This window comes from Phasianus colchicus, chromosome Z (assembly GCF_987193195.1).
Source record: "Phasianus colchicus chromosome Z, bPhaCol1.hap1.1, whole genome shotgun sequence".
NCBI classification, from domain to species: Eukaryota; Metazoa; Chordata; class Aves; order Galliformes; family Phasianidae; genus Phasianus; species Phasianus colchicus.
Window position 1 is genome coordinate 66,863,437 of NC_143476.1, and position 19,025 is coordinate 66,882,461.

Genomic DNA, 19,025 nt, shown 5'->3' on the forward strand with positions numbered 1-19,025 from the left:
AACTCTAATATTAAACTACTTGTGCATATTACAGTGTTTGGTTTGCAGCACATCAGTTTTCTTTTGCTGAAAAAGTAGAAATGATTTTTAATATATCAATGTTCTGACTTTGAAATAAACCAGCATGCAATTAAGAAACCAGCTGATGCATTTTTATCCTGAACAGGAATATATTCAGATGCTAATGCCCCCGTTAATCCACAAGTGGAACATGTTGAAGGATGAAGATAAGGATCTCTTCCCTTTATTAGAGGTAAAAGTTAAAATTTGAATATCATATATCAGCTCTCTTTATGAGTTATGCTTTTTGCTCAAGAAACTACCTACTAGGATGTGTAACTGCAAGGGCTTACAGTAAAGCTTGTAGCAGAAGCCACTTGTATTTATATTGTACCATTCTTATGTGTTTTCCCTAACGATCTCCTTATCTTTATTTAAAAAGAAAAAAAAAAAGTTTTTTTTTTAATGGCTGAGCTAATTGCTACAGTCATTCTGGGTTGTGCATTCACAGTTATAGATTTGACTTTTCTTTGTCTCTCCCCCCTCTTTTTTTTTTTTTTTTTCCTTCTTTTAATTCCAGTGCCTGTCGTCAGTTGCTACTGCCTTGCAATCTGGCTTTCTTCCATACTGTGAACCTGTGTACCAGCGTTGTGTAAATCTAGTGCAGAAGACCCTTGCACAAGCCATGGTAATTTTCTATTGCTATTCCAATGTTTTCAGAGTAACTCATTAAAACAATGTATGGCCTAGATAGGCTCAAGCAGTGGGCCCAGGAGAACCTCATGAGGTTCAACAAAGTCAAGTGTAAGCTGGGGAATGTAAGGATGGAACACAGCTTTACTGAAAAGGACTTGAGTTACTGGTCAAAAACAAGCTGTATGCAAGCCAGCAGTGTGTCCTCACAGTCCTGAAGGCAACCACGTCCTGGGCCACATCAAAAGAAGTGTGGCCAGCAGAATGAGGAAGGTGATCTTGCCTCTCTGCTCTGCACTGATGAGACCTCACCTGGAGTGCTGCATCAAGCTGTGGAGTCTGCAGTACAGGAGAGACATGTTGGAGCATGTCCAGAGGAGGGCCACAAAGATGATTCAAGGGGTGGAACACATCTCCAATGAGAACAGGCTGTTTGGCCTGGAGAAAAATAGGGAGTCTGTCAGGTCTCTCTGGGGAGACCTGATAGTGGCATTCCAGTATGTGAAAGTGGGCTGTAAGAAGGAAGGGGTCAGACTCTTTTGGAGGGTCTGGTGCAATAGGACAAGGAGAAGTGGTTTCAAACTTAAGGAGAAGAGATTTAGATTGGATATAAGGAAAAAGTCGTTTACGGTGAGGGTGGCGAGGGAGTGGAACAGATTGCCCAGAGGGGTGATGGATGTCCCATCCCTAGAGGCGTTCAAGATCAGGCTGGATGGGGCTCTGAGCAACTTGATCTAGCTATAGGTGTCCCTGTTCATTGCAGGGGAGTTGGACTCTAGATGACCTTTAAAGGTCCTTTCCTACTCAGATGATTCTATGTTTCTATGAACTATGTAAAGTTAGGGGTTGCCAGGGACATCTATAGTATAACACTGAATCTCTGAAACTGTTTTTTACAGTTTTGCATATCCCTGAGAAAATGTAATTCTCATTCTGAAAATGCATGTTTATTTGCTGCAGTTGCACAATGCTCAACCAGACCAATATGAGGCTCCAGATAAGGACTTCATGATTGTGGCTCTTGATTTACTCAGTGGTTTAGCTGAAGGTCTTGGAGGCAACATTGAGCAGCTGGTTGCTCGGAGCAATATCCTGACACTGATGTACCAATGCATGCAGGTGAGATGAGAAACTGATTAATCCAAGGATCTTCTTTAAGATGATCAGAAACACTTCAAGAATTGTCACATTTCTTCTTTTTCTCTTTAGGATAAAATGCCTGAAGTACGACAGAGTTCTTTTGCGCTGTTAGGTGATCTGACAAAGGCGTGTTTTCAGCATGTTAAACCTTGCATCGGTATGTTTCCTTTGATACTAAACAATTAACTTGTTTTACAGACTGATAAATTGTTCCTTTAGCCACTGTTAAGCTCTTTTTATCTATGTCTTGCCTTGTCATGTTGTATATTTTCATATTTCTTTACCAGCAAGGGACTGTGGCTTTTTTTCCTTCAAACTGTGTGTTTAAAAGATGGGTTTTTTTAGACAGTGTAAAGAATTCATTTTGTTGCTTGATTTTTACAATGTAAAAACTGCCTGTTATGCTGGAATATATAAAAAGATTTACTTAAACTTAATTACAACAGTTGCTTCATTTGATAAATTTCTGAATTTGTACCTCTTACTTTTGTTTTTTAACTGAACTCTACATTAAAATTATAGATAGATATACCATGTATACTGGGCACCAAGCTGACTAGCTCATCGCTAGGGCTTTAAACTAAAGCTACTGGGGGAAGGAGCTGTAATACAGAATGACAGAGAGATAAGGGAGTACAGTTAATTTAAGACGCAACAGAGGAAAACCTTGGATTTGTCCTGGAAGTTTGTGGGAATACTTCTCTAGAAAACTAATGCATCTAAAAGCTCAGCTGAAGTGCCTCTATACCAATGCTTGCAGTGTAGGAAATAAACATGAGAAGCTAGGAAATTGCATTTGATGGAAAACTATGATCTTATTGCTATCACAGAAACTGCATGGACTTCTGCAAGGTTTTTGATATGATTTTTCACCACATCATTATCTCTAAATTGGAGAGAAAGAGATTTAAAGGGTGGAGTATTTGGTAGATAAGGAATTGGCTGGAAGTTTGCATCCAGAGCGTTATGGTCAATGGCTCTATGTCCGGATGGAGGTTGTTGATGAGCCATGTCTCTCAGGGGTCTGTCTTGGGATCGGTACTTTTTAACATTTTTATCAGTGACATAGAGGATGAGATCAAGAGTATCCTCAGCAGATTTGTTGATGACACCAAGCTAAGTGGTGCAGTTGATATGGTAGAAGGAATGCCATCCAGAAGAACCTTGATAAACTCAAAAGCTGGGCCCATAAGAACCCAGTGAAGTTCATCAAAGGAAAGTGCAAAGTTTTGCACTTGCATCAAAGTAATCCCATATATATGTGTACAGACTGGGAGAATTCTTTGAGAGTAGCCTTGCTGAGAAGGACTTAAGCATCCTGGTAGAGGAAAAACTTAATATGAGCCAGCAGTGTGCGCTTGGAGTTTGGAATGCCAATGGTATCCTGGACTGCATCTTAAGAGGACTGGCCATGAGGGTGAGGGAAGTGATTGTCCATCTTTGCCATTGGTAGGCCCCTCTTGAATATTGCATCCATGTCTGGGGCCCCCAGCAAAGGAAGGATGTGAAGCTTTTGCAGAGTCCAAAGGAGGGCCACAAGGATGATTAGAGGTCTGAATCACCTCTCCTGTGAAGAAAGATTGAAGGTGCTGAGCTTGTTCAGCCTGGGGAAGAGAAGGCAGCATGGAGATCTCATTACAGCCTTCCAGTATTTAGGGGGTGATTATAAACAGGAGGATAATAAACTTTTTACACAGGTAGATAGTGATAGGATGAAGGAAAATGGTTTTACACTAAAGGAGGGGAGATCTAGGTTAGAAGTCAGGGTACATTTTTCATTGAGAGACTGATAAAGTGCTGGAACAGGCTGCCAAGAGAGGTTGTGGGTGCCCTGTCTCTCTCTCTCATCCTGGTTGGATGGCCTAGGCAGCCTGATCTAGTATTTGGTGTAGCACTTGGCAACCCTGCCTGCAGAAAGGGGGTTGGAACTTGATCCTTGAGGTCCCTTCCAACCCAAGCCATTCTATAATACCGTGATCTATAGTGAAAGAGGAGAACTTGGCTAGAAGGCATGTTTTGTCTTGGGCATTGTTTGTTCTTGGTGTTTGTTTTGTTTTGTCTTAAGTAGGAATGTAACATCAATTACATGATTCCACAATATTTGCTATCTCATCCTTCAAATGTTCTTGATACGCACTTTGCCAAATGTATGCTTTGATAGCCTTGGGAATGTAAAGTTTCAAGTAGCAGATGTTACAGTGATAGATGTGATTGCCTTCTGGGTTCTTCTTTTGTTGTTAGTACGCTTGTATATGTAGTTATCTAAGTGGTTCGAGGACTGATTGTTCAACCATGTTATAAAACTACAAGTGCTTGTTATTGAGTTGCTTTTGCTTTCTCCCCTTTACTCCAGTTAGGAAAGGGGAGAAAAAGGGTTTATAGAATTGCATAAAGATAAAGCCTATTTAGAAGCATTTTAGAATCATAGTTTGAAAAGATTTGTTCATCTACTTGGATTCTAAAATCTGAGTTTATCTGATATATAGCAGAAATGCAGCTCTCATTAATACATGTGTAACATTTTCCACGTATTTAAATAGGTTCAAATGATTAAAAAAAAAAAAAAAAACACTTTTTTTTTTTTTAATATTGTTCTCTTTAGCTGATTTCATGCCCATTTTGGGAACCAACCTAAACCCTGAATTCATTTCTGTGTGTAACAATGCTACCTGGGCAATTGGAGAAATCTCCATTCAGATGGGTAAGCTTTTTTTTCTTTGAATCTTTGCACATTTTGCATGCTTAGTCTGTTTTGATTTTGTTTGTTTGTTTTTAGTTTTTACTGATACTTTCATGTTAAAACTTAAGTTAAGGTTGAGATTTGTCCTTGATAATAAATTCAATGTATGAAATCTACTTGGATATATATTAACAATCATTTTTTTCTAAATATTTCTTTTTGACTATTTCAGGTATAGAGATGCAGCCTTATATTCCAATGGTGTTGCACCAGCTTGTAGAAATAATTAACAGACCCAACACACCAAAGACATTGTTAGAGAACACAGGTACCCAAAAACTGAAGCATTTGTGCTGAAGGAATTATGGATTATTTTTTTTTATTTTAAAAATTACGTAGGTGAATAACACCAGAACTGATTGTATTGCAATGTATTTGGCTTTTTTAAGCAAAAACAACTCTGTTTTGCAAAAGCTCCTACAAGTCTCAGTCTTGCATTAAATTTTCTATTGTATATCTGGATTCTTAAAGTTGTTGCTTTCTCACCTCTATAACACTTAGTATAACAGTCATCTATTTGATTTTTTTTTTAAGTATTCTTAAGTATTATGTATGAATTACATATAACATATATATACAGTAACACTTATAACCTAATATTAGCCTTATTTAAACATATGGAAATCGTTACACGTGTGCATTGTGTATGTTTATCTCCAGTGTTTGAAACGAATACAATCAGTGTATATAAAACAAATAATAGATAATTTGAATTTAAAAAGCAAACAAACAAACAAACAAGAAACAAAAGACAACACTGTTTTCTAAAATACTGATTTGTGAGATCACCAAAATCTAGATCTGTGATGGCATTTTTACTGCAATATAGCTGAAGTCATGTACAACTTCTACCTGGTCACTATAAACAAACAAAAGTAAAATAAAAGAAGAGTAATTCTGAAAGCAAGCCTAAAATTGGCACACGTGATTTGTGTTCTGGCCAACAGCTGTGCCTTCCAAACTGGAAAGAGTTCCCAAACAGTGCTGGAACTTCTGAGGCTTGTTTCTTTTGCATTTATAGAGCGCACGTTCTGGTAGGAAGAACACCTTCCATACTTCAAACAGAATTTTATTAATAATCTGACAGGTTTCTCATTTACTAATTGAGAATCCTTTTTTTGTCTGAAAATTTATTGTCCTGTAAGAAAATATTACTTAGTCATTATAACATGACAAGATTGAAAATTATGCAAGTTTGTTTTATGCTTATCATGAAGTAAATTGGTGACTGATTTTCAATGTGTATTTCTCCTCTGGTGTTCTCTTAATGTAAAGGCTGTGCTTTAGCTACATCTCTTCTACTATTCTCAGTTTAGTATGGAAGGTGAACTTGAAGGAAAACTACATAGCTGTGGGATAAAATAGATACTGCCTTTTGAAAAGATAATTTTGGAGCAAATATGTACTTGTTTTCAAATAGACCATGAGATAGTATGTCAGCGTAAATTCCTTCTCCCCACACTCCTGGCCCCCCTTTCCTCTTCACTGATGGATGTGTAATACCTGTAACTGGGAGGCATCCAATGCTTAAACTTTTGCTTCTATCCCTGTTGTGGAATTTTTGGAAGCATCCGAACACTGACACTTTCTTTATTCTCTTAATAGTTACTTTAAATGTGGATGCATAACTGCAGATAAATGTTGAGTGTGGTGTACTTATGATAAGTTTGTTGTGGGATATTGTGCTGCATATCACTGGTATGTGCAAGAGTATTACTGTTTTCTGCTTTAGCTTGCTATGTACTGAGCCATGAGCACACTTTTATAGAAACAGGAGACTATGTTCAGTAAAAGCAGTAGTACTGAAAGTGAGTATGTGTCAAAAACTTGATCTTTGACAGAAGTTTCTATTTCTTGTACAAACTGTAGCTGTGAAAACTTATGGATAAAACTTGAGTGTATTTTAACTTGAAACTTGTATTTGAAAAGCAATTCAAATACATTTTAATGAGTTATATCTGCTGAAAATTTTAGATCCCGTGTATTGAAATAGTATATTGCAAATGAACAGCAGGTTTTGTGGAATTGTTAACATTCGTACTACTGGTATATCCTACACCAAACTTTTATTGGAGAAAGCATCATCTGCTTTATTGCATGTTTCATGAAACTGTTCACAATTGCCTGTTTAATTAGAGTGTTGCGTAGTATGTCCCTTGAACATAGGTTTCCTTTCTCTGCTTCATATAAATCTGCTGGATTTTAGTATTATTCATGTATTTTGCTTCAAGTAATCCTGATACATTATTCCCCACCCTCTCCTTTTTCTAAAGATTAATCTTTTGTGAGTTGAGCAAACACCATTAAAACACAGTTATAAAATATTTTTTCAGTCTGTCCCTCCACAAAGGACTGAATTACCAAATCATATGAAGAAGCGATTTTGCATTTATGCCTTCACATCAGAAGTCAGATTATTGTATGGCTGTTATGATGAAGAGTGTTGTGAAAAGAAGAATTAACTTTGCAGTTAGTTGCTCTAGCAACCACTTTAAATTATCTAAAATTATAAAGAGAACAATTTTTTTTTGTTTTCTAAAATAATTTTCATCTATTTAGCATTCATAGACCACAGTATATTTAATGTAAACATACTTCTAAACATATTATTAGTCATAGATAAGCATATTAAAAACTTGACTTCTAAATACTGAAAAAATGTTTAGGATACTTTATATTAAAGCTGAAAATTCCTTTTTAGTAAGACAATCCCTAATACATTTGAATAAAGTCTCAGTAGTGCGTGCTAGGTAAATTTAATATAAAGTAAGTGAAGAGGGCAGAATGACTACATAATCAGAAAGACTTTTGTTTTTAAATTGTGTTTTTGGTGTTCTCTCATTTACTTCTTTAATTTTTCTTTTACCCTGGAAAGTATACCATATATGTTGCTGCCTCTTATTTAGGGGGTGGTAATAAACAGCACTGGTGAAATCTTATGTTTATTATCATACACAGATTCTGTTGGTTTCTGTTTCTGAGTTATTTGTTGTTTTTTCTTTATTTTTTCTCCTCCCCCCTCATTTGCTCATGTCTTGGTTGGCGTTTGGTGGTGTATAACCGTGATTGCGTTACCTTAGCAATAACAATTGGTCGTCTTGGTTACGTTTGTCCTCAAGAGGTGGCCCCCATGCTACAGCAGTTTATAAGACCCTGGTGTGTATTATTCAATCTTTTTTTTTTTAATTCATTTTTCTTCACTCTCTTTCTTTCTTTCTTCTCTCTATCTCACTTTTAGATATATTTTCAGTTGGTTACAAAATCTCAATCCTTAATCATTGCCAACCATGTGACTAATCTTGTCCTATCAGGTTTGTGAGTTTTCAGTAGCACCGTCATGTATTTTTTTATGTTGTGGCTAACGACTAATTTATGCATGGGATAAGATTGTCACATGCTTGCTGTGTTAAAGCTTGACTATGAAAGAGCGTTTTAAAATCCACCAGAATGGTAATACAATGCATGCCAATACTGTAAAATTTAAACTGTGCATTACTTTACTTAAAAAAAATCAGTCCGAGGCTTGAAATGCTGTAAGGAATATATGTTTATAGATCTGTTTCATGTATAAAATAGCTTGCTTGCTGCTGTAAAAGTTAAATAACTGTTCTGTAAGTGGTATCTGACATAATTCATACTGTGATAATATTATATGTTCTGCTTCTAATAATAATAGTTACTATAAATATTTCAGATATGTGTTTCTTTTGTATTTAATGGAATACAGGTCACACTTTATAAATGGTGCAACAGAAGAACAAGGTTCTGGAGATGGTAGATAATGGGAATATGCTAGTAAACACCACAATAACTGTTTTCCTAACAGTTCTCAATAGTGTTTCAAGTCATTTTATCCGTGTGGCTTATTCCATCAAATACTGTCATCTAGATCTGACTTGATTGAATGAAAGCGTGATAAAACTAGCTAAGATTTTCTCTAACTTACTAGGTGCACCTCTCTCCGGAACATAAGAGACAATGAGGAAAAGGACTCAGCATTCCGTGGGATATGTACCATGATCACAGTCAACCCCAATGGCGTATTCCAAGTAAGATGCATGAATAGATCTGATTTTTTTCATTTATTTGCGTAAAATGTATTTAAAAATGTATATGAAATACTAAGAGGTTTAGGTTGATGCTGATTCAGTGCAGAACGTGATATGCCTTTATTTTGAGGCCAAGAAGACCAAAACGTTTACTTACATTGCAGAGATATGTATCATAATTCTGGATTTGTTCTTCAGTGAAAAGGAGGAAAAGAGGTGTTAAAATTTTTTTTGTCTTCTATTTAAAATGTGTATCTAAATAATGAACTGACTAACACTGTGAATGATGCAATATTTCTGTCAGCATTTTGTGTGAAGGATCTCTGAAAATATAAGGCAAAATCTGATTAAATCCTATCATTCAGCTGTAATCTAGACTTTTAAAAAAGTAAAAGAACAAAAATGGTTAACTACCCCTTCATTCTTAAAACTTGAGAAGGGAAGATTCTGTTTCAACGTCAGATATATTGCTTGCATAGTTAATGTGACTAGGAAGACGCTCTTTAAATTTGTGTCAAGAATAGAATGTTACTTGCTCTTTAGTCTCCACAGCTCTGAAGTTAAGCTATACCGATGTAACATTTCATGAGAGGAAAATACAGATGAATTTCTTCTCTGCCTGAAATCCCTCTCTATGAGACACAAGAATTGAGCCTCTTTCTTGTTCTGAACTTTTCAGATGATTTAACTTGTGTTTGTTCTGTACTTGCCATTTCCCTTCTTTTCTGCTGTCCATTTATTCTTTCACACATAAAGAGAGCAGAAAATTAAGAACTTCTCTCATTTTTTCATCTCCATCTCTGTAGTAGTTATCTTTGGTTCTTATCAAAACACACATGCACTGTCAATTATCGAAGGGTGGTATCTCAGCAATATAATAAGAAATGTAGTGCATAACAGGTGAACTATGTTGCAGGGATTATGATATAGCTTTGGTTTTGAATGTCATGTGTGTCCCTAAAATAAACTCTGGCTCTGCTTGAAGAAATACAGCTGCTTTTTTTCCAGCTAGAAATTTCTGAGACAAAGTTGGTCTTATGGTCTTATTTGTTGCTTGATGTTAAAATGGTTTGTTTTGGGATTTCTATGATTGAACTGAAAGAATTTGAGTTAGCTATGTTACGTTATGCTGTTATGTTATGACAGGAAAGGTGCTATGGTTTTGGTTTGCCCTTTTATGTTGTTGTGTGTATGACTTTGGCTTTTTAATTAAATAAACCTCATCAAACAAAGATGCCCCAACTCTATTTACATTTCTGTACATCTGTGTGTAGAATAATTTACCATTATTGCCTGCATTAACTGAAAATAAAATCAGTTTTTGAATTAGGATCAAAAATCTTGTACAGTTAATAGAATGAGCTGAGCGTTGTTTCCAGACCTATAAATTAGGGTTTCTAACCTATGTGATTATTTAATCTTATAGGACTTTATTTTTTTTTGTGATGCTGTTGCATCGTGGATTAGCCCAAAAGATGATCTCCGAGACATGTTCTGTAAGGTAATGTTTCTCTTATCTTCTCATCTCTTATCAATATATCCTGATTATGGTTCGGGATCTTCTGTTTCTTTCTTGCTGTGTATTTCAGTCAGTACTACTTGTACTTGTGAAGCTTCTTTGCAAAGTCATGAAATTTCAGACAAAACATCAAAGCAATCTGAAGGTTGTTTTTTTTTTTTAATTTATATTTACTTAAGTGTATTCAAGTTACTACGTACTTCTTTTTAATGGTGTTGAAAAGTTCACTTAGGATTTTAGTTAAAAAAAAAAAATAAAATCATCCTCAGAGAGCTTTTCATAATGTCAGCCTACAGCATTTTGACTGCATTTTGAAAAACAGGATTATTTATAACACATTTAAGTCATCTTTAGAAAATGATATCTGTATTGTTCAAGATTTTTTCTTTTGTCATTAAGAAGCCCACTTTATTTAAAAGAAATATCTAGAAGAATGCAAATGAAAAATATTACAGTGCTATCCTGGTCTCTTTGTTTTCCATCTTGGATGAGCAGATCTTCAGGGAACCAGTGTACACTGAATATAGGACATATGTCCTAGACAGCTTATCAGTAAAGATTACACAGAAGAACTGTGACTGTATTGTGTAAATTCAGCAAGAAGCAACAAGCCCACCACCCTGAAATTATCTGTTCCATGTCTTAAGTTAGAAAAAGTAAATAAATAAAACCCCTAATTTCAGTTTCTTGAACAGATGTTTTTACCTGTTAAGTAAACATCTTTGTTTTAGGAAGGATGTATGTCAGAAATTAATGAAATTCATCTTAAAGCTGAAATAGAGTGTATTTCCAAGAATGTATTAGGGTCATGGGCCAGTATTACATTTTGTCTTGAAGTAACTCAAAGCGTCAGCATCAGAACATAAACTGGAATCTTCAAATACCATATTGAGGAGCAAAAACAAAAAACTGCCTCCTAAATTAGCAGACTAATTCTCTGAGTAGCTACAAAGAAGCATTGGGTTCAGGAAATGTGCAGTGGTGAGTATTCTAGTATCGGAAGGAAATAACAAATATTAAAACCTTAAAAGAAAGTCCAGGATGCTGTCTGTGATGATAGTTTTAAGCATTTTCAGTACATGGTTCTGCACTGGTCCTTTAGCACTCAGTACTTGCCTCAGTAAGTTAAACTCCTCTCAGATTCTTTCCAAGCTATTCATGCAGGATCTAATGTATCCAAAATAGACACAGTGGGTTTTGACCACTTTATATGAGAGCGTGCATGGCTTTTTACAGTGTATTCTTTTGTCTATCTCCATGCAAGAATGGAGTCAAAACTTTCATCAAGTGATGGCGTATGATTTTTTTAGATTACTTTCTCATTAGACTGGATCCCTTTGCCAGCTGCATAACAGATTGTGCCATTTAAGAATTATGGAAAAAAAAAAAAAAAAAACATTTTTCATAGTCCCCTGAAGTCTTTTTGTGTGATTTTTTGTTTGTTGGCGTTAGAGCTGATAGAGGAAATAACTCTTCCAAGAGCATGGGTAAGGCAGCTGTCGGTGTTAAAGATCTCTCTCTTGTACTCCTAAAATTTTTCTCTCTGTTTTTTTTTGAAGACGAGACATCTAAAGACACTAGCTGAAGTTCATCTGCTAAAACAATACTGGAAGAGGATTTATTTAATTATTATTATTATTTTTTAAATGTTCTTTTTGTCATACCTAAACATTTTTAGATCTCTTTTGTAGTTTTGATAGCTGGTTAATCTGTTAGGGTAAGGAAAGAAACCTGTTTTTGGATGAGCTCTTAATGGAGAAAAATAGTTAAATGAATTGTGATGTCTCTACTGTTAAATCTTGCTCAATGACAGCTCTCTTTGAAAATGATGTATTGAGAGTGAACACTATAATGTGAGCTTTAAATTTGACAGTGCTTGTTTTGTAAAAATGTTATCCTGACAGGCCATTCCACAATTAGGTATAGTTGAGTTCAAAGAAAATTTTTTAAATGTTGAGACTCTGTAGTAGTTTTGTTGTGAGGAAGAGCTTTTGCACCTGCTTTTGTTCTTATGTTTGCTTTTTAACCTGCTGTTTTCAGAGTATAAATACTAAGGCCCCTTTTCATATAATCATTTAATTTTCATAGTTGTCAGTTAAGTTCCTGTATTGAAGGGTCCAGACTGAAACCTGTAGGTGGGGGGATTTTTCTTGTCTCTTATGCTGACTTTTTTTTACTGCTGTAGATCCCTACTGTTTCAAAGTATAAAAGATTTTAACAACTTCTGTTTTAGTCACAGTTGTCTACAGGTTCCATGGGAAAACACAGCTCTTATAGAATTGTTTTTAATTTGTGCTAGAAATTAAAAGGCATTAATTCTGTAAGTATCAGCTGTGGTTCTGACTCAGTTTTTCTTCCAGAACCTGCAACACATTTACAAATGGAATACATACACAGTAATAATAAAGAAAATGTGTAGTTTGACAAAACATTTAGCATTGTGAAATAGCTTACTCTAAACTGTAAGTCATGTTACTCAATAAATAAATATTCATTGGAATGGATAGCTAAATTCTTTACGTTACATAACTGATTCTTTCTTTTAAGGGAGGCATTAAATGTTACAGGAAATCTAGTAAGTGGGACAGTTCAGCTATATAATTGAGCAGTCTAGAGGATTGAAAGCTATTACATATGTTGCTTGTGAATAATGATCTTATATCTTCTGTTTATTGATTACTTACTTACCTCTCATTGCTTTTAGATTCTTCATGGGTTTAAAAATCAAGTTGGGGATGAGAATTGGAGGCGTTTCTCAGACCAGTTTCCTCTTCCCTTAAAAGAGCGCCTTGCAGCTTACTATGGAGTTTAACCTCGTGCATTGTAGCTGCAGTCCCATAATTAGAGGTAAACACATGAATCTTCCTTGCAAAATAGTTATATTGTGTACTTTCTTCCTATTTCTGCCTTATGAAAACATTAGTGGACTAGATTAAAATTTTGAGATGAGTTGTATCAGGTATCTTTCCTTCTTCTGAGAAAAAACAAAGGCATAATGTTGAACCAAAATCCTGGTAGCTGTAGCAGAAGTAATTGTCTCTCTATAAAAGAGTGTATAATATGCTTGATCATGTATCAAGGTTAGAAGACTAAGTGCAGCTGTATCTGCTCAGGTTTAATAAGCCAAGTAGTGTGTTCCTCAGGCAGCATACTAGACACAGGCTCCATGTGTGTCTTGTGGGTTAGGCGATAACAGATGTAATATAAGATGAATATTTCTCTAGGACAGGAAAATAGGTTTAAAATACTTTATCCATGTGAAATCCAGCACATTCCTATTTACATGTTAGATGGTTTTGGCATTTAGTCAAGAATATTACAATATTCTCCATCTCTGCTGTTTGTGGAGGTTGATGTTTTGGGAAGGCTGATGTATTTATTATTGCGATATTCCACTTTATGCACCAATACACAGTGGTTACCGTTCTCTTAGAGAATACTTCAGTTTAATCATACAACAGTGACTGTGGATTCTAGAATGACTATGGTGTACCACCTTGTTTTGTATACTTTCTGTGCAGAAAATATAAACAAAGCACCTGTGTATAAAGTAGTGTGATGTTGTGAAGAATTTATTATTCTACCCAAAAAATAAGGCAGGTTAAGTTCATTCATTGAATCATTGTATAAATGTGGTAATTGCTCTGGAATGTTTGCACAGAAATCATAGGAATGTATCACATAATTCAGTTGTATATTGTTGAATGAACGTCTATTTAAAAATCAGCCTAATATTTTTCAGAGTTGGTGGCACAATAAGTTCTCTTTGAATTGCATGTTTCATCTGAACAATTGATTAAAAATAAGCAAAGTTCAAACACATTAATCAATGAGGGTATTTTAGTTCTGATGTGCAGTTGATTTTTTTTCTGCCTTCTAATGAAGTATAATGCCAAATTGGAAAAAAAAAATAAAAATAAAAATAAAAAATTCTCAGTTGCTCTCCATTTCTGTTGAGGAGGCAATACGGCTGTCTTGTTGAATCTACCTAAAAGTCAAATTGTTATGTTAGAAGAACATAAGCTTAATACTTCCTGGCCATCATGACTGCCTCATAATCTTGTACTGAAAAGGCAAAATCTTTTTAAAGTACATACAGCTGTTTTCATCTTAAATCTAAGCTTAGATGCAGTATTGGAAATGTCATTGTAGCTTTAAAGTATACACTGTTGTAAGGAATAATAGTCTTCCTGTTAAAAATCGACTCTTTGTTTAAGCAGACTCATAAAGGGAACATCTAGGTACAAATTCACTTTTAAGCTTAGGTTGGTACCTACTGCTTAAAAAAAAAAAAAAAAGGCTCTTTTTATGCACAGGTCTGTCATTCAGATTTCAAAGTAAGGTTTGACTACACCTTTATTTTTTCCTTTACAGGTCCTTCAGTCTGGGAGACTATGAGGGAGCCTCTGCACCCAGGGAAAATGTTACCCTTTACTGGGGGGAAGGGTAAACCAGTAGGGAATACAGTACAATCCCAACCCTACTGGGAGGGGCGGGAGGGAGGTGTTGCCGTCACTGTATTAAGTCGATGTTGGGAAATGTTTTAACATCTGGAGCCTTTGTGGGTGGAAATCTGTCTCCTATTACAACTCTGCACTGGATGTGAAGAAGAAAAAAAAGAATCTTTTCACAAAACAGCACATTCTGGAATATTGTGGGGATTTGCACCAAAATAAGAACCATATAATTGAACCATAGGGATAAGTAAAGAGGAAAACTATTTTGCGCACAATAAAGGAAACCTAAGAATGGGGGTCACAAACAGTAAAAGGCTTTTTTTTTCTTTTTTTTTCTTTTTTTCTTTTTTTTTTTTTTTAGTAAGGATTTTCTACATTATTTCATCCTGCTTGATGGGATTCCTAGGAATTTGCATGTTAATGAAGAACTACACAAATGAAGTTAGTACAGTTAAAATGCAGCTTGTGTCTGCATTAGGAACAGGCACTTGCAGTATATGATATAGAAACACCAATTAATTAGGGTTTACTTAGGAAAAATGAAGCAACCTGCAAGCTGCCAAATGAATCACTCCTTTCATTTTTGGGGTAAAGGGAGGGACACTTCAAAGGAGAGATTGACATCTTAATTTTTACATTAAGAAGAATTTAAGGTAGTGGATATGATTTGATTATTGTACTTCATTAGATTTAATTTCTAGAGTAAGGCATTATTCTTAACGTGCAGTTTAAGGTTCAGGCATGCGTTCTGGCTCATAGTGATCAGAAGTAATTTAAATTAGTGGGGAAGTAGCATGCTTGCATCACATAGAGTGAAATTGGTATACATTTACCTATGTTGCGCCAGTTTTGTGTTGCAGTTTACCAATTCAGTATAGCCCTGCATTTAAAGTTCCTTTTCTAAGATTCTGTGGATTTTATTTTTATTAAGAATATAGATATAAAGTACTGTAGTTAACAATTAGGCCTTGAAATACCTTTTAGGATCTGTTAAGAATAAGATTGATATTGTATTGTGTGTAACCTGCACAATGTGGAAAGCTGATATAGCTGTGCAAAATACTTGCCTCTGTGCTGTCAGTGTGATGTGCTTTCTGCATGGTTATATACTAGTGATTTTATCAGAATCTCTGAAAATGAGTTACATGGTAAGACCTGTTAAAGGCTGCATAAATGTTAGTTGGCACGTAAAGACAGTTGTAGAAGTTGATGACATGATTGCTATATTTGTGTTTATTCCCACTCAACATATTATCTTCTATGCTTTCTTTTTGTTCAAAGCATGATCTTAATGAGATGTTTAAGTTAATGGATGTAATAATGCAGGGTATCTACACTGTATCGGCGCATGTTGGTGGCCCTTTGTGATGTAGTTAAATGCACAAGGGTGCAAGTTTAAAGCTACAGAGTGAAAGTTGGTTTGGATCCTCTTCATTTCATTTGTTTAGCTTTTCTGTTGTGTTTTTTTTTTCTCTACTTACATGTATTCCTGTGAATAAATCCTTGTTAAGTTAACCCTTTACTTTTCCTTCCATGTGTATTTTCTTATGTACTGTGAATGTGAAATTCTAACTGGTACACTTGATCTTGTGTCCATCTGAAAGTGGCAAGTCTTTATTAATTTAGATTGCCTAAAGAGTATCCCATGATGATAAAGGAAAATGGAGAGATTTTTAACTCTGCTGGTCAGAGGTGAAGCCACACCTTTCCATTTTTCAAGTGCTGCATAATTAATCCGCAAAACAAAATTAAGCCATAACAGCCTTTTTATAGATTTAGTTTCTCACCTTTGCATTGCAGAATGGATACTGGATAACAGGTTTTTTTCTTTTGTTTTGAGTTTTGGTTTTGGTTTTTGTGTTTTTTTTTTTTTGTTGTTGTTCTTTTTTAAAAACTGCTCTTCTTTGCATGGTTCTATTCTCTGAGTGCTGAATGATTTAGCTATTGCACTGAAGCTTGAACTGTGTGAGTGTGAACTTAAAAATCATGTTTAGACAGGAAATTTTTTTTCTTAATGCATGATAGCATGAACATTTTACATGCACCTCCACCCCCCACTTTGTTCTTTTTACGCTTGAAGTTTGGACATGTACTGTATGAAGTACATTCAATGATGCTAGTACGTAGTATTTTTTGCAAAATTGCATGTGATAAATTGCTTTCAAATTACATTGCTTTTTAGCAAGTACTAAATTTCTTCTGAACTAATAACTGAAATAAATTAGAAATAGTTTTAGTCACTGGAAACAATTAAAAACCCAATTCTAGAAGAAATAATTTAGCAAGATGGGGTATTATTTTAGACCCAAACTTGCTTTAATTTTGAGTGTGTTTAAGCATTAGGTACGAATTTCAGAGAAATGGCATTAAAAATTTCATAAAATAAAAAACAACTAAGTAATATATAGCATTATGACTAGAATCTGAGGTTAGTTAAACTTACTAAATTCAAGAAAGCCCCTTTAACCAAATAAAACCACCTCATCTCAGATTCATTTAGAATACCACTTTTGTACATACATATTTTAATAGGTATTTGTACACATGTGAGCTGATCTGGCAGAACAGCAAGTAAAGTAATTAAAATAAGGCAGGAATTAACTTTACTGGCAAAGTAGTCTTTTGTATCAGTAAGTTTTTTCATGGTATGTTTAAAAGCAAATAAACCATATTCCGTATGCATAATATAGTGCAGGAATTTGCAGAAGCCATTTAAGGTATAATGGGAGGTAAGAAAAGTTCCAAATCTGCATTAACAGTTATAATTCCATTATTGCATCATGGGATATATAAAAAGCATCTTAATTCTTGTGGTGTAGTCTTGACAGTTTTTGAATGTTGACTGAATGTTTATACTGGTAGAATTGTGAGTTTGTCTTTGTTACATTCCAGTGTTTTCTGCCTCTTGGCATGCTAAAAGCACGGCTTACTTCATTTGCTCCTTACACACTGAATAAAGTGCTGTTAGTGTGCTAAACTACAGAAATAGCCGCTGCTAAGTAATGGTGTAGATTTTCTACTTGAATATTTTTGTTGTAGAAACCTCAGGAGGTCAGTGTTTACTGTTTTTATATATGCCTTTCTCCTGTTTTGAGTTTCCCTTTTTGAAGGATTCTAAGAATGAACAAAAGCTGCTGATCAACCTAAGTTGGTAACAGAAAGTATATTTAAAATCCTTGTAAAAGCATCTTTTTGGCAGTTCTAAATTGATATTAAATTATACTTAAGTAAAGTTCAATTCTAAATTTGCTTCATTACACATTCAGGAAATTGCTCTTTTCTTTTAGGAAAAAAAAAAGAAAAAGATTACAATAGTTCATTATTATAACCAGTGCAAGCAAAAATAATCAATTTTGTAATTTTTTTCCAAAGCTTGATTATTTTCTAAATCGATGAATATGTATATAGTTAAATTGTAATGAGCTGATTCTTATGCTTTAGTTTATTGCTCGTTAATGCTTGTACTCAGAAGATACACTTCTAGGAGAATGGGTTTAAAATTTATAATCATAATTTTTTAAAGTTACAAAGTAGCATAATTTTGTAACTAACTATATTGATACACTGTGATTTCTTTTTGTTGTTGTTTTGTTTTGTTAGGACTTTTATGTTAGCATCAATCTTAATTAAACTGCATATATTGTATAATAGTAAAATGTATATTTTAAAACTTCAAGTGGCTTTCCTCAAGCGAAACTCATTGCTACTTAGGAACACTCAAATACTAGCTTTATCTCAGGTGAATACTCTTGTACCCTTTTTGTTCAGAACACATGCTTATAAAAATGTGTCTTAATTATATCAGTTCATGTATTTCATGGTAGGCAGCTTCTCTGTCTTAAACTTAATCTAAATTAACCTTCTACTGTGGGACAATAATGACTTTTGCTTCACCTATTTTATTCATATTGAATGTATTAACAGATAAAGGTGCAAAAACATTCTTCCCTTGAGGAGAATGCATCCATATTCAAACAACTGAAATATTTCTTAAAAAAATGCTTTAAATGCAACATTGTATTGGAAATCTTTTGTTTCAGATTTTGTCAAGGAAAGAACTTGCAACTTAACACTAATTGCTTCAGTACTTTCATGGGGATAATAGATGCATAAAGCTTCTATATAGGGTCTGAAGAGTAACTTTTTATCTCAGATAAAGGTTAAGCTCAGCAGTGAAATGACTGCCGTAAATTAAAAAATAAGAAAAATAAAAAGTCTTGCAGTTATCTCACATAGATGCTGATGTAATTTGCATACGTATTTGTTATGTATTACATAAATATTTCCAGTAACCTCATCTTGAGTAAATGAAGCTTGATCAGTAGCTGTGTATTGCACTCACCTATGCATTCTCCAGATGACTTGCATCCATCAGTCTAGTAGGTGTTCTTCTCCAATAGAAGCTGTTTTTTGTCTGTCACTGATGC

The 19,025-nt window shown here is 34.6% G+C and overlaps 1 protein-coding gene across 1 annotated transcript in view; it reads left to right on the forward strand.

Moving 5' to 3' along the window:
• Positions 1–16,113, forward strand: part of TNPO1 (transportin 1) — a 56,082-nt gene extending 39,969 nt beyond the window's left edge. Inside the window, exons 15-25 of the mRNA XM_031602602.2 lie at positions 167–253; positions 581–688; positions 1,654–1,812; positions 1,903–1,990; positions 4,436–4,534; positions 4,746–4,841; positions 7,654–7,729; positions 8,523–8,622; positions 10,049–10,123; positions 12,846–12,988; positions 14,516–16,113. Coding sequence (XP_031458462.1) covers positions 167–253; positions 581–688; positions 1,654–1,812; positions 1,903–1,990; positions 4,436–4,534; positions 4,746–4,841; positions 7,654–7,729; positions 8,523–8,622; positions 10,049–10,123; positions 12,846–12,953 — 996 coding nt within the window. The 3' untranslated portion in view covers positions 12,954–12,988; positions 14,516–16,113. The remainder of the gene's footprint in view (positions 1–166; positions 254–580; positions 689–1,653; positions 1,813–1,902; positions 1,991–4,435; positions 4,535–4,745; positions 4,842–7,653; positions 7,730–8,522; positions 8,623–10,048; positions 10,124–12,845; positions 12,989–14,515) is intronic.
• Positions 16,114–19,025: the final 2,912 nt, after the last annotated feature.